Source organism: Rhipicephalus sanguineus, chromosome 5, assembly GCF_013339695.2.
Source record: "Rhipicephalus sanguineus isolate Rsan-2018 chromosome 5, BIME_Rsan_1.4, whole genome shotgun sequence".
Lineage (NCBI taxonomy): Eukaryota > Metazoa > Arthropoda > Arachnida > Ixodida > Ixodidae > Rhipicephalus > Rhipicephalus sanguineus.
The window spans coordinates 13,341,348-13,364,721 of NC_051180.1; the positions used below are offsets into that span (position 1 = coordinate 13,341,348).

Genomic DNA, 23,374 nt, shown 5'->3' on the forward strand with positions numbered 1-23,374 from the left:
AGTTAAAGGCCTTGACGAAGGGCGGGAAGTTTCGCACGGCAACGTTGCACTCGCCCGAGGTCTTCAGGCCGTCATAAAGCCTGCACGTGCGCTCGCAGAAGGTTAGAAAGAATACCTGCTCCGCGGTGAACTCACTGAGCGACGCCAGCTTCCTGCCCGCTGATCGGCCCGCCTTCAAGGCGTCAAGGTAGGACCTGTACGTTACCTCTAAAGATGGTAGATTGGGGTAGAAGCCCTCGAAGCTCATGTCCACGCAGGGAGCCTTAATGTACATCGACTCCGTCTTACTGAGTGTCCATCCATTCGGGCCCACAAACGCATAACCGCTGTCTACAGCTCGGAGCAGAACGTTCGCGAACGCCGCGCCAAGCCCGCCGTAGTTCATGGCTGTCGTTCCTTCGGGATAAAAAAGCGGCGACGACAGCGCGCCGACTGCGATGTCGATGGAGTTGCTGAACACGTTGTACACGAGGTACGGGTCACGACCACCGTGCGGAGTAGACGTGAGGTAGGAGTAAGAGTCCGAGCCCAGGTATTGCCGAATCTCAGCGCGCGAATCTATCATGTCGCGAGCGTAGATGTCCTGAGAAACTGGAAAGCTACGATAGATGTCCGAGAGGGTCTTGTCATTCATGAGCTTTTTGTCGGGCCAGAGGTTAATTGCCAATGTTTTGATCTGCTGGAGCATGCTTTTCTTGGTATCTTCTCCCAGCCACGTATTTTCTGCTAACATATCTGTGGTGGCCTGGATAACGTTCTGCAGGATATCGTCCACAATTGCGCGGTGAACGACGAGCTTCTTCGCAACAACGTGGTTCACGGCAAGCGCAGGTTTGAACAAGTCTTCTACTTGGAGCTGGCACACGAGGGTAACGTTCTCCGGCGAGGTAGCATAGGTCTCGTCTGTCTCGGAGAAGTGCGGCGTGCTGTTGCTTACAAGGTTCGAGAAGGTATTGTTCAAAACTCTAGCAATGTGCTGCAGCACAGCGGCGTTGCCGTATCGCGCGCTTATTCCGCCGATTATTTCGAGCAGGCTGCTGTCAGTAAGCAGTATGTGGTCTTGCATGGCCACAGTAAAGGCTGGCGACAGGTGCTTCTGGAGGAACTTTAACCAAATCTCGTCACTCCAGTTGGGCGTCAGCCTGCTTATGTTCAAGATCTGAATCGCCCTCGGCTTAAACTGCAACCGGGTGTCCGACAAGTCTCGCAGAGTCTGCAGCAGTTGCAAGAGAAATGATTATAGAACCACGTCCAGCATATGGCCATTTCTCTCGACGCGTTCAGCAAGATCTGCAAACGTATCTTTGTGACTAAGCGAATGAAAATATTCGTCGCAAAGCAACCCTGCGAAACGGATAATAAGTGATAAGCCGGACGAAACCTAAGCCCGATACCTTTATGATAAATCACCGACTGTTTAGGCGCACTCACGAACACTTACTGACATATCATATAGCGTATTCCTTCACGTTACATGAACCCGCCACCGTGGTCTAGTGGTTACGGCGCTCGACTGATGACCCGAAGGTCGCGCGATCGAATCCCGGCCGCGGCGGCCGTATTTTCGATGAAGGCGGAAATGCTTGAGGCCCGTGTGCTTAGATTTAGGTGCACGTTAAAGAACCCCGGGTGGTTGAAATTTCCAGAGCCCTCCAATCGGCGTCCCTCATAATCATGCCGTGGCTTTGGGATGTTAAACCCCAACAATTGTTATTATTCGCGTTACATAGAAATATTCGCTAAAAAAACTACTTACAGTAACTCGAGTGCTACAAAATTCATTTGTATTACTGGCTAATGCAAGTTACAGGAAACTAAACCTGTATCTGTATTCATAAAAAGTCTTTGGCCAGCGTTTGAGCACCCACTAATGAAGGCGGTGGTCGTCGTACAGGGGGAACTATCGTCGTGTAATGGAATAAATGGCTGACAATACCTATACCTTCAGAAAGTTCTGGGAATACAAAACCTATAGGTATGCGGAATCCTCACGAACACCTCAACTATTATTTTCAGTACACAGCGCGTAGAAAGTGGAGAGAGTACGTCGTTTGGGGCGTGGCTAAGTGACCTTGCTTTCAGATAAACAGTTTCTTTCTTCGATATTGTGCTATCTAACATAGGACTTATGGCGTGCTAGCGTGGCATCACCACTATCATGTATTTCGTTAAAGTGCAAAGTTTGGCAAGTTAGTACTTGTACTGATTCACGGTGCTGAACAGCGCAAAAGACAAGCGAAAGGTTTTCTTTTCTTTCCTGTCCCTTGTTATTTGCGGTAATAATAATAATATCTGGGCTTTAACGTCGCAAAATCACGATATGATTATGAGAGACGCCGTAGTGGAGGGCTCTGGAAATTTCGACCACCTGGAGTTCTTTAACGTGCACCTGAATTTAAGTACACCGGCCTCAAACATTTTCGCCTCCATCGAAAATGCAGCCGCCGCGGCCGGGATTCGATCCCGCGACCTTCGGGTCAGCAGTCAAGCGCCATAACCACTAGACCACCATGGCGGGTTTGTTATTTGCGCTGTTCAAGTTAATATGTATATGGCAAATTTCGCTTTAAGTATACGTACCGCCCCAGTATGATATATAACACAAGAAGAAAAGATGTGTGGTCTCTGAGGATGCGATAAGCAATACTCAAGAGATGGCTAGGCGCTCACCTTTAGTATAACGTTGTCCATGACAACCTCCTCGCTATCGTCAGCGAAGCTGGGCGAAGGTCGGTTGATCCAATATGTGTCGTAGTGGCCGTAGTCGAGAAGCACTCCCAGTGAGCCGTTTTTGCCGGCTTTGAGCACAGTTACGGAGAACCACAAAGGCATGCGCCAATTGATGGCCAGATCCAGGAGAACGTCCAGAGCGTGAACGCCTTCTTTGGGTGTTTCACCAGGTACGGCGCTCAGATTCCTCTGGTTAAAGAAACGGCGCAAGAAGAGCGTGTTTTCGTGGCTTGCGTCCGCGTCTATGTCGACGCATCGCTGCAGCAGGCCAGCTGCCTTGACTATCGGCCTCGAGTCCGGGAACAGCCGCATCCTTTCCAGCACTAATGCCGTTTGCTTCGTCCACCTGTACGTTCACAAGATCGGCGTCGTGAGGTTGGCTCTAACACTAAGCTGCAGTGCGCGTTTGTTTACCAGTCGATCTTTTTTATGAATGAAATACAAAACCATCGAGATTTAGGTACACATCAAATGTTCTAGCTGAGTAAACTTGCTTTATAGGAACCGTGTATTAAGAACATTGTTACGTTGGGCGACATGCTGGTCAACGCTGCCCACCAATCCAGTAAGGAATGTATGATCACGGTCGTCGGCTCAGTATACTCAAGAAGGAATTCATGCGGGCTAGATGAACTGAATTTTTGTGAAGATTCTGTCGTATAACACTGCGATTCAGTGCACGTTGGACATTTCAGAAGTATACGAGGTTAAATAAGGCTCGCGGGGCGCCCGCTTTAAGCTGCGCTTGAGCGCATGTTACCGTGGACGAGTTAATGTAAAGTATAATGCGCTTTCTTTTGTAGTTCCGCCAAAACCTCTAATGCGAAAAAAATTTCGGCTCGTAGACTTATATTGAGGCGGGTCATCCTTGGCCATAATGTAAATCGTGGTGCGAAACCGTGCTTTCGGTTTCACCTTAGGAGAGGTTTCAACTTGACAATTTCTTATCTGCATTTAAATTGTGTGCGACCTCAAATACATACATACATACATACATACATACATACATACATACATACATACATACATACATACATACATACATACATACATACATACATACATACATACATACATACATACATACATACATACATACATACATACATACATACATACATACATACATACATACATACATACATACATACATACATGTTTAGCCGTGGCGTCTCCTAGACAGGCCTGTTGCTTTGACTGAGATAGCCGAGACATCAATTCGAGACGTAACGTGGTACCTAACCTGTACCAGAGGTCTTCTTGGAGACTCCGCGATTGCGGCGAACTGGCGAGCCAGGCGCTGCAGACGAACGTGCCGAAGTCCTCGCACGGGTCGAGACTGCGGTTCAGCGCGGCCGACAGCAGGAACGCGTGCTGCAAGCAGTCGTCCGTGTCGCAGTCGGCATTCTCGCGCAGCGGCGAAGGTCTCGTGAAAGCGTACGCCACCACGACAAGGAAGGAGACGGCCATCACGGCCGCCATGGCTCCCGCCAGCGAGAGGAAGCGACGCGGGGGCAAGGCGCCGGCCACCGGGGTCGTCTGGAGAGCGGAACCCTGCCCGCAGCGGGAAAGCGACAGAGGAGCTCAGCCATATGCGTGCGCACGAGGGAAAGGGCAGGGGGGTTGCCCCTTCCCCCTAATCATCCGAGGGGGGCACCACGTCTGCACCATACCTTAACTCAGTCGGACATGTCCAGTCGTTATTTGAAGTACAAGGTTATGACCATGCAGGTTTCTGCCGATAATGGCGGCCGAAGACCAGCGATGTCGCATTCCAAGAAAAGTTTACTTCCCATCTTTACTCCCAGAAAGCCAAGGACCTAAGGCAGGCCGTTGTGGGAAGCACGTCATTGCTTCATTTTTATTTCTACATCCACTGCGAAGCTTGTTTTCTTTCGAACTCGACCAACGGGAAAGGGGGGGGGGGGTTCGTTGGGTTTCGTTGGTGGATTGAACTTTCCCCCACCAGGTCTTTTAGTGTTGCATGTGTATATAACACGCACACATACAAACGCACGCATGAGCATACGTCAAGGGCAGTTGAAACCCCCCCAAAAAAATATTCTGGCTACGAGCCTGAGTGAAGCGTGGGAAACCCAAGTGACGGAAATGTTGTAACCAAACAACACCCTGAGCTGCACAAAACAGGAGTATAGACACGTCGAATTAAAAACAATTAAATATGTTTAACGGGTTATGGCTTATGCTTTCTCTTTAGAAACGATATTTATGTTCTACGTGTAAGAAATGAACATTAAAGCGATAGAGAAGCATAAATAGCGCGCGACTACCCTTGCAAGAGCTCGTCACGCAAGAAAAGACCCATGCGCCACTTCAGCGCTGGACAGAGGGATGCTGATAAACGTGCCTTAGCTTTGTACTGCGCTTGGTCTCACCTGCCGCGCCTGACGAACGACTTGCTGCTCCTTCTTGGGCGATGCGCTGCCATTGGCCGCGGGATCCTGCTTAGGCAGCAGCGCGATCTCCGGTATCGTTTCCGGAGCAGACGCTGGTCGGGCCGTCGATGCAGTTTCGGTCATTGTACTCGATCAGTGAGTTAGTCTTCCAGCTGGCGCGTGCTCTGAATGTTGATAACCTTCTTCTTCCTTCTCGCATCTTTATGTATGGCCCGTTCGAGCGTATTGACATAAACAATGGTGTGCAGTGAAAAGTAGCTAATATGGTCAACCACCGTAGCCTCCTTTCTCCTCTTCATGATACCTTTTTCCTCTTCAGACATTCCTCATTTTACGATACATCACTCTATTGTAAGCAACGATAGACCCGAAGGTCGTGGGATCGAATCCAGGCCGCGGTGGCCGGATTTCGATTTAGGTAAAATGTAGGCCCGTGTGCTTGGATTTAGGTGCACGTTAAAGAGCCCCATGGGTGCTATTCTCGATGAGTCGATCTAATGAACACACCTATTTCGGCGTAGCGCATTCAGTTGCTCGAGAGAACGGCATGCCGTGACGTCATCGCGCTCCTGATGACGTCGACTCACCGAACCTGCACAGCACACTGCCAGTGTAAGGAGGAAGAAAATGGACAAAATGTACAGTACCAGAACATTTAAACAAACTTGACGAGTCTTTCCTTGCTTACGAGCGTGTCCCAGATGCTTCAGAATGATGCAGGGAAGGCGTACCGACCTTCACGGGTGCGTTAGACGGGCGGCCGCGTTGAACTTAAGCCAAGGGCTAACACGAAAATTCCAGAGCCTTCTGCTACAGCGTCTCTCATAATCATATGGTGGTTTTGGGACGCAATACCCCAACAACTAAGCCACAATGCGCGTGTGCATGTTGACGGATTGACTAATAAATGGCTACGTGGTTGTATTCAAGTCTGTGACACTGTGGCAAAGCGTAAGATTTTGAAGAGTTTTTATCATAATTGACATCATTCACCTCAAAATTCTATACGCTTGCTGGCGTAGACTACTCTCTCGTGTTTACATAATGTACATGAATGTTGCTTCCATGGCAACGGCAACAGTTGCGATATGGAAGATGTTCCATAAGTGAACTGCAACGCTGTTTATGGACACGTCGGGGAAACGTTAATCTGTCGGATGAGTCACTCCAACACCACCTAGACTTGGTCACTCTCGCGTTCGGCAGAGTGTGAACGTGAGCCGCAGAGTTGAGTCTTCTGTGCCGTAGGGCGGTGAGATGTTGACTGTCTATCGTCCCGAACACTGCGTGACCTCGACCTATGCAAGTGCTCACCGAAACGACCAATCGTTCTCGCCCAGTAATGTTTGCGCGTCGGGATCCGTGGAAAGGAAACGGCCCTGTGTAATTCATTGCCGCCTCTGCCTGGAACCAACGGCGTGCTCCAGCTTTACGATGCCACGCACTCGAGTCGATCTCTCGTGCATGGGGGCCGTTTTCGGGTTCCATTCGATAGTGCCCACTCGCGTTGTCATTTTATCGGATGACGTCCAATGTCTGTCTGCCTAGGTTAGCGTGCTAGGATCGATTTCCTATTCTTTGAAGTAGCCGTTGAAATGCATGACCTTGATTTAGGGTACTCTATGCGATTTTCTTCTTTAGTCAACAGAAATGCTTACGTGTAAGCAGCATTCGCTTATATGGTAAAATTGTGGCAGAACTGGTGCATTAGTGATTATGCTACTAAAATCTGCGTACGCACGTATTGTACTTTCCGCGCCGATACAAAGGCCCACACTGACGATTTCACATGGTCCCTTCTAAGAATAAACAGCCTTAGTACCTTAATGATGGCGACTTCTGAAAAGATATCCGCAATCAAACGAACGTCGTTTCAGCCCATCTTGAATATATATGAATGAAAATGTCATAAAAATTCAAAGCATCTGAACTCTCGGGTATTCCCCGAGCAATTATACAGCTCCAAACACATCTTAAAATGATTCTACAGAAAACACGATTGGTCTTGTATTAGTAAATTACTCTTTCACGATACCGAAAACACCAAGCTTGCTGCGAGATGATGCTTGGTAAACAAGAAAACGCGCAAAAAGAAAATTCGCGTTTTGAAAAAGAACGTCCCCACACCAGTCGCCGTGACCCTCATAGATTTCGACGGCGTCAACTAGGGTCCACGTGGTTCCTAATCGGTAAAAAGGAAGTGCATTGTCTTCCGAGGGAGCCAGAGGCTTGGCATGTCAAGTTTCAGGAAATTTATTCGAGCTAATGTAGCCGCATCACTAAAAAACATTTCGACATCTGTGACGTCACCATCGGAAATTTCAGTGGGAAATTCAAAAGTCAAGCGTTTCATATCGATTTTCTCATCTATTAAAATATGGTGGTGAAAGTGATGACACTGTAGCTTTCACAGTATAATATAGCCAGTCTAAACCTTTTTTATTGTTTAACTTTAGTGTCCCCTTAACGCGGTGCTGCCAGACTTCATCTAGAAAAGCTGCCCTGACGCTTACGTTTGTCGGAGTCAACCTATATACGCTATACGTGCTATATACATAAGGCGCACAAAGTGCAACACCGTAATCCCCACAAACTACGTTTAGTCTTCCATAATAACTTCCTGGTTCCTTCTCAAGGTGACATCTTGAAAAATGAAATTTGGGCCGTTAAACGGGCATATTCTCGCACCAGCGCGTTGACTCGAGGAACTTGTTTGCGGGAAAGGAATAGAAAAGTATAGGGCTTCCTGTATATCCACGAGGACTCACGAATTCCTTTAATGGAAAACATTGCCGTGCCACGAATTGCTGACGTAGTCGAAATAAGACGTCAGCTGTCCAATAAAAGCGGATGGGCGAAAGGGCGGACGGGACGCGAGCTGCCAGCGTGGTGGAAAAGAACTGGCGTGCCGCGTCGCTGTCCTTATCACCGAACAGCGGTCGGCCACGAAACAGCAACGTGGCATTTGTAACTGAACCTCTACAGTCGGTGGGGATTCCGCAAGATCGAGTATATATACGCCGTGGCTGAAATGTAACGAAGCTGTCACGAGAATGGGTGATGGAAATTATGCTGCGCGAAGTTTTGGGGGCGCGAAGAAGAGGACGTGGAAGATAGGAGGCAGGCTGAGACAGGATTTGCAGCCACTGTCGATGAGAAAGCGAGAAATAAAAGAGACAGAAATGAGGGTGGAAAAGCGCCTCATACTAGGAGACAAAGAGCTGTATGGACGACGTGTGGCAAAGTCGAGAAAAAAGCGATGCCGTCCGAGAAGGCGACAGGGGGAATTAAGGAAGAAAAACTATCGATTCGCGCTTTCGGTTTCATCTTTTCCTCCCTATACTCCCCACTTGAACTCGCTTCGTTCTGCTTTTGTGCGTTTTTCTTTCCACACCGCAAATCGCGCGAAACTTCGGGACGAGCGTGCTATCTATCCTCACTTTCACCTTCTCCCAGGCTTTGAGAGAGGTCTTCTATTTCCTTGCGCGGCGGCGGCTGTTGCCGCCATGGACTCCGCCTTGTTTGGCTGCGGCTTTATCCGACGCGTTTGTTTATTTGTTTGTTCGCGCACCTCTCTCCGCGCCCTGCAGCCGAAGGCTCGAGCTCCGGGGATTGGCCGATATTTACGCTCCGTCCCTTTTCGACGCTCTTTGGTAAAACCCCGCGGCTTATCTTCTGACTGCAGAGGCTCGATAGAATCACTGCATACGTGGGCCTCTTACGGTTTTCTCGGCTCCGCGCTCTTCCGCTTTCCTTCCTTCGGCAGTGGCATGCCAGGCGCCCATGAACAACCCTTCTATACGTGATATTCACTGCGGAGCATCTCCCGCGAAGTGGGTTGCATTACAGGAATATCCGACTTCTCTTCGATAATTGTGATAACCTACCCTGCCTTCTGTGTAACCGGAAGCTGAGTATATAAGGAAAGTAAAACCTGTAAAATAATTTATGCGTACATTCCTTGTTGAATATTAGGAATAAAATAAATAAATATATAGCGCGTAGAACAAAAAAATAGTATGAAAAAGTGCCAGCTGGGACTGTAGTGCTCGTATTTTTCATGTTGACTGCCAAGCTAATTGCAAAATTGGGGGCTTTTTAACTCTAAGAAAAAAGTTGACAGGATGAGCATTGATGGCGATCGGATTATAATTGCGCTGGTAATCAGATTAGCATAAGCGATGTGGCAACACACTGGATTGCCACCACAGCCGAAATGCATCTTGTATGATGCGTGTGCTGAAACCGTCTCCTCTCTCATGCTTCCCCCTGGACAGGCTGCGCCATCTTCGAGGCTGTGAAGTCCACGCTTATCGATTGTCTTAATGTGTATTCAAACAGAATGGTGTGTGTATATATATGGCACGGGTTCGACTCCACCTAGCATCGAAAAAAAAATCGTGTTCTTGTTTTTTTTTTCTTTATTTTTCTGTTTTTTTTGCGCGTACCTAGGTGTCACGTTCTCAGTTGGCCCGACAGTTAGTCCAAACCGCGGGTTCCCTCAGCAGAGTATCCAGATGCTCTATTAGTCCGTGGTCTGCTCAGTCAACCAAAACAGCGTCGAAGGAAACTGTTATACCTTTGGCGACATACACGTTGGAAAATGCATGAAATATATGAAGCATACTAATTCCATTTGAAGTGTGTACTGACAGGTCCTTGCCGGAGTATGCGTCGGACGTCTGGCTTCATTCGATATGCGGAGTAACGTTGTAGTGCTACATGCTTTGTCGAGTGATAACTACGTTTACGTTTGAGCTTTAGGTTCCGCAGCAGCTTCTGAATAAAGAAGTAACAAAATAAAAGCGCAGCAACCGCAGCGTTGCTGTGCAGTTGGGGCACGCACAGTTTGAAGATTATGTTATCCCAAGCGACAGCATTCCAAAAGTGCGTCGAAGATACTGCATGAAAAAAAAATTAAAAGAACAGTGCAATAATGTAGGAGCGCGCTTCGAGTTTCCTTGTAGTTGGTATCTTGTGTACACAGCTAATGCGGAGAACAAGCTAAAGCCTCCAGATGCCTGCTTGCCCGCCCGCATCTGTGCTCAGCGGCAACGAAAGAAAAGCAAAAAGAGTTAGGTACAGAGATCAGAATAAAAGTAGGAAAAAGACTATACTACATCATGCATGCTAAAACTGTTGTCGAACGCGCGCGTTATAGAATGTAGTGTGAGAGTCACGTGTACAGAAGGAAAACGCGTTTTGTTACTGTCTATATGCGTATTTTCGAACAGAAAACCCTACGATCACAGCTGTTTGTACTGTCACAGAAACGTAATTACAAGAATACAGCACGGGCTCTATTTTTCTCGCGTTCATTCCATTTTCCATTCTTCGCCCGTCGCGCGAAGTGGCTGATCGAAACAACGGCTGCGTAGCAAAATTATAGCGAACTACGAAAGGCTAAATATGTCGCGCGAATATTCGAAGCCTTCAAATAGAGAATCGGATATTTTCTACTCGATTTGGTCGTAGAATGAAATGTCCACTGTTCGTCAATAAGAGCGGTTTTTCGAATGATGCTCGCACACTTCGAATCGCCGAATGTGCGATAAGTTTTATGGCGGTGACTATACCTGCGGACACTCCACAAGTGAAGTCATGTCATGGAGCACTCAAAGAGCCAAATTTTGCGTCTTAAAGGTCAACTGCCAGCAGCGCTGAGCCCACACTAACAATTACAATAGTTTGCTCTGTTTGTGTACTTACTAAGCAATGTTTGATAACGTGCAACGCAATAAGAAACACTTGCTAACGCATACAGGTAGTCAGTGTACTCGGCTATTAATATTGTTGGAGAAAGTGGCAGCTCATTTCTCGAAAAATATTCGAAAAGTATACGAGTCGATTCTATTTTATGCGCTTCTGTCAATGTTAGATACGTGTTCAGTTCAGTCTCAACAGTTACTATTCGCAAGCCACTTGCGAAAATGATGCAGCGCAGCACAATTATTCCAAACATTGCTCTTAGTATTGTTTGGTCGTTCTTTTTTTTTTTTTTGCTCTTTTTTCTTTTCGCGATCGCATTGCCGTTCCGCCATGCGAAATGCATAAATATGAGCCTATGCGTTTTCATAAACGTAGATGGAAGTCGGCGCTTGCGCCCATCGTCTCTATTTTTGTCCTTCTGGGCTGCTCTCGAGCGGTTTGTGTCTTTTGTAATCGAGTTCTGATTCTGCCACGCTGTTCGAGGCAACTTCAAAGACATTATCAGTACAAGCACACCGCGCAAAATAGAAGAGCACGCTATCTTCTCAGTCACATAGCTGGCGCACTTGAAGGACCGCTGAGAAGTCACGAGTCTTTGGGTTCAACACTGTGTAGGTGGCGGTGGTCAAAACATTTATAACCATTAAATGGTTGTACGTGCAGCGCAAACTTTTCCCACAATGTAATATTATTTTTCTCACCAAAGGCAGCTCTTGATGTTGGCGTGCTAGGGGAGGCAGGGAACAAGGACATCGATGTCCTTTTCTGCGTCCTTTACAAACCTTGTGGCTCAGCTTCCTGAATCGCGGGAACATCTCGCAACCTCGCGTAAAAATATTCTGTCACCTTCTTTGCACAGAACGAATGGGCAGGTGCATAAGCGTGGGCAGGCTTCTTCATAGGGGGGGGGGGGGGGGGTCACTGTAGCCCCCCCCCCTCCTCCGTTGGTCGAGTCCGAAAGAGGACAACTTCCGCAATGCATGGAAAAATGACAATGAAACGATGACAAAGGCCTGCTATTATTCCCCTTCTTTCCGAGGAACAAATAGGAAGTAAACAGTTCTTTGATTGCAACATCAGAGGTCCTTGGCCGCCATTATTGTAAAAAAACATGCGTGGCCATAACCCTGCGCATGAAAAAGCGGCGTGAAATGTCCGACTGTCTAACGGTATAGGACAGAATTGCGCCCCCCCCCCCCCCATCCCCCCAGCCTCCCCTCCCTTGCGCGCGCTCATTGACAGGTCTTGCAATATTTGCGCATGTGTGAGTCAAGCTTTGTTTTCCGTGGGTCCTTACTTAAGATTTAGCGTCCGTAGCAACAGTGATACCGTTGCCTAAGCAGACTCATCGCCATTACCACGGAAGATCGAAGGACAAGTCTTTTTAAGAAGCGCACGCGAAACCAAGCGCACATCTCCGAGCGTAATCACGCAGCCAGGTCGTTAGGGGCACACACTTTGCCGCAGTAGCACGAGATAGGACAGTATTCCATTAGGATTCTCGCTTCCTCGCAGCGCTCGCCGCTGGGAGAACCCTGGGACGAACTAGGAAAAGCCCCAGGGAATCTTAGCACTGACTTCAAAGGGGTGCGCCGCGCGAAAATGCGCGTGCATGGAGTTCCTTCTTTGCGTATTAGCCTGTGTGTGAGCGCGCGTTTAAGTGAGTGAATATGCGTCCGTTAACTGCTGCAGTAGCCGTTTCTGCCGTTGAAGCTGGGATAAGCATTTGTTTTATTTCGCATACTGGGCGCTTGCTTCTGTTTTCGATGTGTGGTGGAGGGAACATCATTTCGTGTGTGTGTGTGTGTGTGTGTGTGTGTGTGTGTGTGTGTGTGTGTGTGTGTGTGTGTGTGTGTGTGTGTGTGTTTGTGTGTGTGTGTGTGTGTGTGTGTGTGTGTGTGTGTGTGTGTGTGTGTGTGTGTGCGTGTGTGTGTGTGTATGTATGTATGTATGTATGTATGTATGTACACACGCACGCGCGCGCTTGTGTGTGTTTCTGTATGGCGTGCCGCTTGAACGCTAATATTATGCGCGTGCTTATTGTGCTTGCTTTTTTTCTGAGGGGCTCGTTTACTAAGCAGGAGAGGTCTGCTTCCCTGGGGCGGTGGCCACGTATAGCTACCGTGTATTACTCGGTTATACTGGGGGGAGTGAGACCGGAAAACATCGATTCTACCGCAGTAATGGAAGATGTGTTGACAGTGGCAGTTCCGAGTGCAAATAAAGAGAGTGCAAGCGGCCGAAGTCTCGGCGCCATCTTCTGCCGAAAACGCCACCGCCCTGTATACCCCCCACTTGAACTCGGAATGTTTTCTTATTTTATGGCTGATAGTGTATTGCGGGGCGTTAGTTGTCAGTTGTCTTCCGCAGTGGGCGTTTGTCGACTTGGTCGTAACGTCGACCAGTGTAGGGCCTTCTTGTGTGCCGGTTCTAGATCACGCCACTCAGAAACGTTCCTTAGGTATTATTGCAGAGAGGCCAGTTGACCTTTCTTTCTTGTGTTCGGTACGTACTTGACGCAAACAGGACTTCCTTGCTTTGTTGCTGCAGAGGTCAGGGCCTATAAACGAAATAAATATTTGGCGTAACAACAGCAACAAACTGCCGCTTCTGTACGAAAACCTCCACTCTGAGAAAAAAAAACGAAAATGTCATTTCACTCTTTATGAGTTGTCACATATATAACTCCCTTTGAAAATACATGTTAGCTCTCTTTTCTTGAAGCGTAAACCGCTGATATTTTATCACATCGGGCTTTGTTTAGCAACAGCGAAGTCTTAAGTGAAATTTGCCGAAAAATCTCTCGTAAGGAAGACAGCTTATTTTAACAAATTTTTGCGTGGTCAGGAATATGTCTGTCAATTACAAAGATGTCCGACGAAATCGGTCAGATCTTGGATTTTATGTATTGGTGCCGCTTGCCAAACTTAACATGTAGAATTATTGTGGTTATGCGTCCCACAACCACGATATGACTATGAGGGACGCCGTAGTGGAGGGCTCCGGAAATTTTGACCATCTGGTGTTCTTTAACGTGCACTTAAATCTAAGTACACGGGCCTCCAGTATTTCGCCGCCATCTGAATGCGGCCGCCGCGGCCGGGATTCGATCCCACGACCTTCGTGTCAGCAGTCGAGCGCCATAACCACTAGACCACCGTGGCGGGTGCCAAACTTAACCACACTGCACACATAGTCTGACAACCTAACTCGACCAACCGAGATATTAAGGACGGCTCTCTTAAAAAAAGAAGGGAGACTGATCGCAGCAGCTGAGAGGCGTATACTTCGCTTTCGTGCAGGATGAACGGCTTCAGCAATAAAGACGTTTTTGTTTTGTTCTTTTGCGAAACCGTCGCGTTTCCGGGTCAGCTTCTCTGGCTGCTAAGTTTCGAAGCTGCTGAACCCCGTGTGTATGTATTGATGGCCCTTTTCTTCCCGCGCCAGATTTAGTGCCCCGTTTATCTGGTGCAACGGAGATGGTAGCTCTAAAACGGCGGCCTTTATGGCCAGCGCGTTCAGGTGCTTCCCTTTGTTTTTCGCTCTTTTTTTTTTTTCGTGTCTCCAGGCTCCTATGCGAAACGTCCGGTCTTGGCATACGCAATCTTTTTACGACAGGACTCACAGGTGGCTTTAGAGGGCCCCATAAAATTGAGACCGAAACTGTCTGTTGCGCAAACTACCCTTCTTTTTCATATAGCAAGTATCGCGAGGCGGATCCCGGGCGTCTGAATGGGCGTAATCATGCGTATTAGCATCGCCTGCCTTCTCGTTCGCTCCGTATTTTTTCTGCTTTACTCCACGAGGGCAGCGTATGTGAGCAATTCACATGAACTTAAGCATAATATTACAGTTTTTCGGGAACTGTGCCAGAAGTGAACCTCGTAACATGCTCATTTGAACAATCAGGTTCAGAAGCACCACTTTCACATGTGCATGCGATTCCACGTGTCCGCCTGTTGATTGAACCAGCAGCATGTCTGTCCAGTAATGATTTCAAATATGATTATATCTGAATATCAGAAGCAAATTAAGGATATTTTTCCATCGGGGCGATACGTTCACTTTCGATATTGCGACAACACTCGTATACTGAACTCATGCAAAACTTGCTTTTTCATTTGCCCGTTAAGTAATGGGAAATGTTACACTTTTCTCGCACCTTTCAAAACGAAAGAATGAATCGTGATGTAAAATAAAATCATGGTTTGTGAATTTGTAACGCGGATGTGGGTCATACACCCATCTTTAGAGTACCCACCCTTCCAAATTTGATATGCTTCACCGCAATATGTGTTGCATACTTTGCTGCAACATACTTATGTTCTGCGGCGAAGCTTGCTATAAAAAAGCGATTATGTGTCGTTGCATTGCTTCGCTGCTAGTCACTTTAACAGAGACAGTTATCCTGGCATGGTTCCTACTAGAATCACGTTATCTCCTATTATATGCTTGCAGCATTGCAGCATTGCCATTCTCTATGAATGCTGTGTACTGCCTATCCGAAAACGTGGAGGGGAAACTTTGGATGCCTCATTAAGGAACATTTGAGATGTGCTTAAAGGGGTCATGAAGCACCCCTTGGGCTGATTGAAAAAACACATCCTGCGGAAAGCTGACACGGCTATGAACTGCTCTGCCAAATATTACAGTCGTGCGCGCCGCGTAATGGCCACAAGCGGAGCGCGAAGTTGCCGTTTCCCCAGGCACCCTCTTTTCAAACAGAGGCCGGTTCTCACTCTCGTCGGTGGGCGGGGCGTCTGTCCGCTGTACGTCGCAAAGACATAGCATGCTTATTGGCCGATAGCCGACGTAAATCGAGAGCGGCGTTCGGATCAGATGCGCTTCTTGCCGCGGAATGCCGCCACTTGCCGGCGCCGCACTCGCGCAAGCGAATCACAGCGGGAGAGCGATCGCGTTTCATGACGCGCGCTGGCGTAACTTCTTTCCCCCATGCCATCCCTCCCTGTCTAGCTTCCAGTGCGCTCGTCGGCACGAGAAAAGAGAGAAAGCGCTGGGAGCGTGCGCCAAACCCCCGTAACTCCGCTGATTCTTGACGGATTCGAGAAATTTTTGCGGCAATCGATTCGGGAGGCAGTACACTCCTATACTGAGGCCATTAGATCATTACTTGGAAAAGTGGTTCATGACCCCTTTAAGACTTGTGTGCCAGCAGATAGATTATGAAATAGCCAAGAGGTTTTATCAAGGGCACACAGCAAACACCCTATCTCTCTTATTCCAAACAGCTCCTGATCTGCGACCTTTGTATTGTGCTTCCGCGCTGTTTACAAATCTCGGCAATACGCCTGCACAACAACTTAAGGACACAGTGAGCAGGGCTGTTTCTTTTATTTTTGCTTTCAACCTACGACGTATTACAGTGACCGAAATATTCGCACCCACCGACAAGACAGAAAAGCAGCAGGAACTAGCGAGGAAACTAAAAGAAAAAAAAAGGTGGCGAAATGAAAACAACTACTGACTGCACTGCGCCCTTTGTTAGCCCTCTCTGTCTTGTTTCCGTAAGTTATTGTCCTGTTCTCAGTAAAACGCACTGCCAGATAAGCCCGAACTTGCCTATAGCTAAAGAGAAAGAACAAAAAGAAAACACCCTGGTCCATTGTTGGTCTTGTTTTCATTCTGCCTCGTTTTCATTTCCAGCTAGGTGTATCTTCTCGGCACCTTCGTTGACGCTTGTTTTGATACCGCTGTGCAGCTGCGACCAAAGCCGACCTTCGAACTTCCGAAGCGGCCTCAACACCTGTGTATACTGATATTTTAGCGCGTATTCAAACGCTGTATTATTTAATATAATTACCAAGTCCATTCAGCGCAACCGGTCGAGATTTTCTTTCTCGTACCGTCGTTAGCCCTACAACAGGGCTGACAGTATCAATGAATGAATGAATGAATTAGTCGTCCGAGTGAGCATACTATATCAGAGTTCAATTTGGCTCTAATGAAGGCACCGCAATTCACCTGAATACTATCTCTCACCGTCTTATTACGTGGACAACAAGTTCATTTTGATTGCAATAGGGATTAGATTGGCACTCCAGGCGAATTTCGCCATCGCAATTGGTTCCCTTACTAAGCGCCCAACCTTCCTAGCGCTGTCAGTGCCTCGCGCTTCAGCTGAGGCTCATTTTTTTTAAGACGAAAGTTTTATAATACCTCATAAAACGCAAGAATTGACCGTCGGCGTCGGTATCGGTGGCGTCAACACGAGTGATGCAAAAAATCATCATGTCGTCTAACGACGTCACGTATCACCAAAATATGTAAAACCATCATGATGTCATCACGACATCACACGATGACGTCATCCTATGACATCGTCGTTTGGTCAAAGGTGGGCCGATCACGGAGGCAGTGCAGCAGCAGGAGGGCTGCAGAAAGTTTGCAGTGCCTTCGATCCTGAAGGCATGCAAAACCACCACGCTAGGTGCAGAAAGATTTCGGAGGAAGAGTGTTGGGGAAGGGGGAGGGGGATCAATACATCGACTCAGCAAAAACAAAAAGAAAATGCTTTTCGTCCTCAAGTCGTCTTAGGCAATTGCATAAGGGCACCCGTGAGCTCTTTGACAGCAAATCGTGCAATCAGTGCGGACTACCAATCAGGCTGAATCAAACTTTTTCTTCTTTCGTTGCGTACCCAAACTCCGCCTACTCAAATGGCGCGCGGCTGAACTTGAGACGCGTAGTACGGCCGGCTCTCCACTTCGGTGCTCTCCGTCCCTAAATGAGGCCCGAGAACCGGAGGGCCGACCAATGAGAGCCGCTTCTCCATCTGAGGTGCGTACTCGTTCAGCCGGATACAGTGTGAGCAGCAGTTGAAGTGGCGCAAAGAGCACGACGCTCGCTCCGCCAGAGAGAAGTTCTCTCGTGAAGCTGGGGGAGATCGATTGCGTCCGGAAATGGACGGAAGAAGGATGCGAGTGAAGAGCGGAAACGAGACTCGGAGCATCTCGTACCCGTCGGCTGGGCACGGCTCGCTTGCGCGTGTTAGAAGGCCACTCGGAGTTCGAAGTGCATACCGCTGTGTCCACGCCAGCGGCAGTGAGCCGCTCTTTCCGGCGCACTCTGCGCGCCCGTGGAAGAAGGGTGGTTCTCGCCGCAGTAATGGGTCCCAGGGGCCCCCTTTGGCATGTATAACGCGGGCAGTTGGTGCGGCTGCATTCAGCGGGTCTGTATAAAGTTTTACTGTGGCGTGCTGAAAACTCGGATGTTCGCGCGCGGTGAATCTCGGCGAGAATATGCTGCTCCCTCGACAGCTGTTTCGAGAAAGAGAACGCAGCAATATCATGGCTCGCCTGGTCGCTCGTTTCAATATGGACAACGTACCATCATTACTGTTCCGAAAGGGGCTTGCCGCTTACGCCGTGCTCGCAATGTGCTGCGAGAACAGTGTGGGTATTTGGGCGAATTGCCCGGACAGGGAAGTAACCGTGCATGAAGTACCGGACACTGTTTAAGGGAAACGTTGGTACTCCACGCGAGTCTACTTCTTTTTGCTATTTTGTTGTACGCTTTCTAGCACCTCATCGTGCGTGGTATAATTAAACAGCTCTACTGCACGTGTTCTCTCTCAATAACTAAGACACACGCTTGGCGAGGGCGTATTTTCTCCCGTGATGAATCAGTAGGAAGTTGGCACTCGTCCCGTCCTTTACGTTCGTGTTTTCTGGTCGTGTCTTTCTTTGCTGCGTACACTAAAAAGTTAAGCCGTTTCCTATATTTTCACTGGTGGGAATATTTCAAAGAAATCTGCTGAGTTACTTATATATCTCAATTATTTATTCTGGATTTATCTGAACTATGCGAATGCATCTTGTACCTTAATATAATACATGAAAGAAGGTCAGTGTAACTTTGTTAATTAGTTTCTGAACATTTCGATTTTTACTCTAAACCGAACACGCTTTTTCAAGCAGTTCATGCGGTAGAATGATTACAATGGCGTGTTCTGGTCCTGTTGTGAAATGAACTGATAGGAAATGAACTGATATGAAATTAATATAAAACAATTAGGCAGCACCAGCGCTGCCTAGTTAGGCACTTCGAAAATTTTCAATCTTGCATGTATGTATATACACGTACAAAGACACGCATGAACTCACATAAAGGTTACATAAACATATTGAGCAGACTTATCGCGTGCAGATAAGTTGCACTACTGCTAGCTCGACTTTTGTCGCCACTGACACGTAACTGCTGTACCTGTTGCAACCTCAGCGAAACCGCCTATAGGGAGGAAATGGTGCTATCTGTTTCAAGTAATATAACTGTTTGGATTTTACCTCCCAAAACCACGATATAATTATGAGGGACGCCGTAGTGGAGGGCTCCGGAAATTTCTACAACCTGGGGTTCATTAACGTGCACCTAAATCTAACCACACGGGCCCCTAGCACTTTGACTCCATCGAATGCGGCCGCCGCGGTCGGCATTCTATCCCGCGACCTTCGGATAAGTAGTCGAGCACCATAACCGCTAGACCACCGCGGTGGGTGTCTGTTTCAAGTGATGTTTAGAGCCAGCGGCCGACGTGTTATTAATAAATGTACAGCAGTTTTTTGCTAACTCCCGTGTTCTATGAAAACATGTGAGGTTTACGTGAACGAACTCCGCGCGTCTGGTGTTCACTTGCTTGTTTTGTCACTCTACACGCAGATTCATCAAAGAAGCTTCCAGACGTTCTTGAGGAATTCAAGGAGAATGGAGCCCTGTCCAAGTACAACGCCGAAGGGGTGAGTGTGCGCTTGCACTCTTACTATCTCATATGGGTAGATACATTTCTCCCCGGCAGCATGCGTCGAAAGCAAGGACGACACAGAAACGTAAAAACAGACAAAAATACGGCAGTTTTTCCAGCGAAGCTCTCTTATTCTGCCCTGTGCCGTCGTCGTCGTCGTCGTCCTCGTCGTAGTAGTAGTAGTAGTAGTAGTCACGCAGCTCACGTAACCAGAGAAGGCAGTGAATAAATAAATAATTAAAAAGTTAATAACGATGATAACCTTTTAGTACCGAAAGTCATCATCGCCATCGTCATCATCACCAGAGCTTCGCTGTCCGACGATTTTCGTGGCAAATTATATGTATTGTATCTTTATATCTTTTTAATATTTTATATATTTTATGTTTAATTCGTTTCGTGATGGTCTAGGTCGGACGCATGCGCGGTTGCACTGCCTTCTGCACTACATGTGCAGTTTCTGCTACATTAATATTTTATTTTGGAGAATAGCGCCAGTGTTTGTGTGCTTGGCTACTTCCACTGTCCGTTGATGGCTTGTTCCGAGGTCTTGCATTGTTTTCCGAGTGGCTTCCAAGAGAGACGGAGATTATTTCGCAACTCTGCTTTTCGTGTCTGGCTATTGCGGCGCACATTCCGCTTGCCTGATAGTCCTTTAAATTGGATTCCGAACGCGCCAGAGACGTGCGGGTCCGGTGGAGCAAGGCGAACAGTCGAACCCGCGTCTAGTCCTGAATTATTTCACAAAATACGAATACGTCTCCAGAAAAAGCTTCGCTATATACGCTTCTACCTATATGCACGAGATTGGAGAAGCATAGTTCTGATGGGCCTTCATTGCACCGTACTTGATTGGAATCGATACATTTAAAGGACAGATTAACAGCAAACAATACCGGTTGCTATGGAGCAGAGATCGAAACAAATCTTTTATTTCCTATATGTGCGCTTTGCCATAGCGCAGCCGTCTTCGGAAGCAACGAAGGCACGTGGCAATACTGACTGGCGTTCGCCCTAACAGCCTTGGCGCAAGAACTTTTTAATAGCGAAGCTGTAGCCTTGTATAGTATAGTTTAACAGGGGGATGGGAAAGGGAAGTGAGGAGAGAGGCCATTATAGAAAGAGATAAAGAAATAAAAATCAAAGGAAGAAAATGATGAAAGAACTCATTCTGCGTTCGCCAGGTGGCGGCGCTTGCTTGCCGGGTCTAGAGTTACTGTATATGCTACCTTTATATACAGTGACTCTAGCCGGCTCCGCTGTTTACTCGGGTTTCACAGGCGTGGAATTGGCTTTAATATTTTTTTAGGAGCGTTGGCTCTGGTCGTTATTTAGGTTTTCATTGAGCAAAAATTGCTTAGCATCGCTAGAAGTATAAAATCTTAAGCAGTGAGCTTTCAATCTGAGCAATACAGACACAATATCATAGTTTTGTAAATTCAGTGGAGGGCTCCGCAAATTTCAACCACCTGGGGTTCTTTAGCGTGCACCTAAATCTAAGTACGCGGGCCTCAAACATTTTCGCCTCCATCGAAAATACGCTAAGATTTTCGTTAGAGATTTCGGCAAATGATGATGCTGGGCATATCATTAGCGAAGCCAGCTGAACCATGGGAAAACGCATTTACGAAAGAGAAGTCTTGTGAATTCGGCCCAAGATCTCTTTGCGGATTATCGTATGCATGCGGACTTATTGCTTGCAAGCGCCTTAACAATATTCCTAATAAACTCGGGAAACTTTGTCGTACTCATATTTAAACGCGGGAACTAAAATCAGCTTTAATATGCACAGCGTGTACGTTATCCACTGATGTCAGTTTGCAAGCTCCCCGGTTTCATTGAACCTTGTTGCAGATCAACGGATACCACTTGACCTTCAAGTTCGCTTCATCTTTTAGAAACTGAAAAGTGAAAAAAAAAGAAGGAAAAGAAACCCGGGGACTATTCTGTTAACTTTATAAAATGCCAAGATTGTTTGCTTTCCTATTTTGCGTATGTGTTATTTTTTGACGGCATGGCGACACAATACAAATTGCATCCTCGACTAGCGTGTGGTATCGACTGTGCGATGCTGTCGCTGGCGTCGCCCGTATATTTCCCTGCGCCCCTAAGCGTCTAAACATAGCCGAAGGGCGCTCGCTCGCAGAGCTCCTCATTAGGGCCGATCGCTAATCTCGTCGCGGCGTGAACGACAAGATAGCGACGGCGACGCTCAGTGTCATCAAAGCACTGCAGAGCTGTTGCTACGCACAGGACTCCGTCATTCGGGGTTTGAATTCGCAAAACTTGTCACATTTGCTAAACCGGAAGCCTTACTGGTCTCGTTGCGCGGTGCCTTGGGCGAAACACGGCAGGCGAACAAAGTTGTACAAAACAATCTAAGCCAGTTCCATTCCAAGTGAAAGCTGCCCGAACTGCGGAGCACTGATTTTCCCTTGTGTTTATCTGCTATTTTCGGTTATTTTGATGTGATTATGTCACATTTTCTATCATTTTGTTTTCTTGTGACTATCTGATTTGTTTTGAGATTATCTATTTTCTGTTCTATGGTCTCCTTTCTACAGTATTTCTACTGTTTGCTGCTCCGAGTGCGGTGCTATTAACTCCCGAGCTGGCGTTTCGCCTCCGCTTCTCTCTTATAGATCTGCGCCTAACTCTCGACGCTGGCGTTTCGCTGTCGCTTCGCTGGCTCGGACAGACGAATTAGCCCTTCGGCGACGCTGGCGTCCACAGGCAAGCAAGCACCGGCGTTCCAGACGTGCAGCCTGCTCTGCTTACGTGTATAAAACGTGGGACCTGCGTGACGCCAACGCGAGACGTGAGACGATGACAGGGTGGTCCCTTAAATTGCTGCGCAGTTAAAACCCACGTGACGTGTCTGTTAGAGGAGCGTGTGGAAAGCTGTAGCGACTGCTGACGTGCCTTACGGAACGCACTCTGAGCCACTGCTTATAGCATCATGCCAACATGTTCCATCATCGCCTTTTGCAGATATACAAGTAGCATAATTGAACACGGCGCTCGTGGTAAATAGGGGGTGGAATTGCCGCAAAGGCTCTTAGTTGTTTTAGACTCGAGATTATGAATGTTATGCTCGGCCGGCGTGCCGCCTCTCCAGTCCGGTATCTTTCCTCGCACTGTGGTGCCTTTCCGAGAGGAAACATCGAACTCCGTCGCGGAAGACAAGAGCAGAAAACGGAAGCGCGTCAGCGATGCTTTCTGTGCGCTTCCGTCCTATATATGCGATTGTGCGTGGTTTTCTCTTATCATTTTGCTGCTAGCTCACACGCATTTTGCGAGAATCTGCCACGTGCGCTGCTAACTATTGCTAAACCAATATGGAAAGTAATATGAGTGTGGATTAGTGCATTGAATAAAGCACTTCTAATCAGCTATATATACTATCAAGTGCTCGAAAGCGTTTTCTATATTACATCACACTTCACGGTACCCAGAAAAACCTTACGTCATATAGAGCTTAGTTTTGCTGCCAAATGGGGGAATGTGAACGCGCTTATTTTCCCCATTTTTGTGCTTTATACGAGGTTCGTGGTAAGTTCGTAGCGCAGGAAGTTTCCTGAGCACGAACTTGAAAAATAAAAGGTACCAAGGCAGAGAATTACGTCACTATCCGAAAGTGCTATACGGCAGAGCGTTGAGAGGTAGCTTCTCAATATTGCAAGATGACCAGGTTTCCCAACTATAATTTCTTTATGAAACCACAGCTATGCTGAACGACCGAGTCCTCCGGAGTAGAAAA

General features: G+C 47.5%; 1 protein-coding gene across 2 annotated transcripts in view; it reads left to right on the forward strand.

The window, feature by feature from the left end:
- LOC119393244 (diacylglycerol kinase beta) overlaps positions 1–23,374 on the forward strand; it is a 405,235-nt gene that overhangs the window by 289,585 nt on the left and 92,276 nt on the right. For both annotated transcript variants that reach the window (XM_037660161.2, XM_037660163.2), the window contains one exon: positions 19,533–19,609. In XM_037660161.2, coding sequence (XP_037516089.1) covers positions 19,533–19,609 — 77 coding nt within the window. The remainder of the gene's footprint in view (positions 1–19,532; positions 19,610–23,374) is intronic.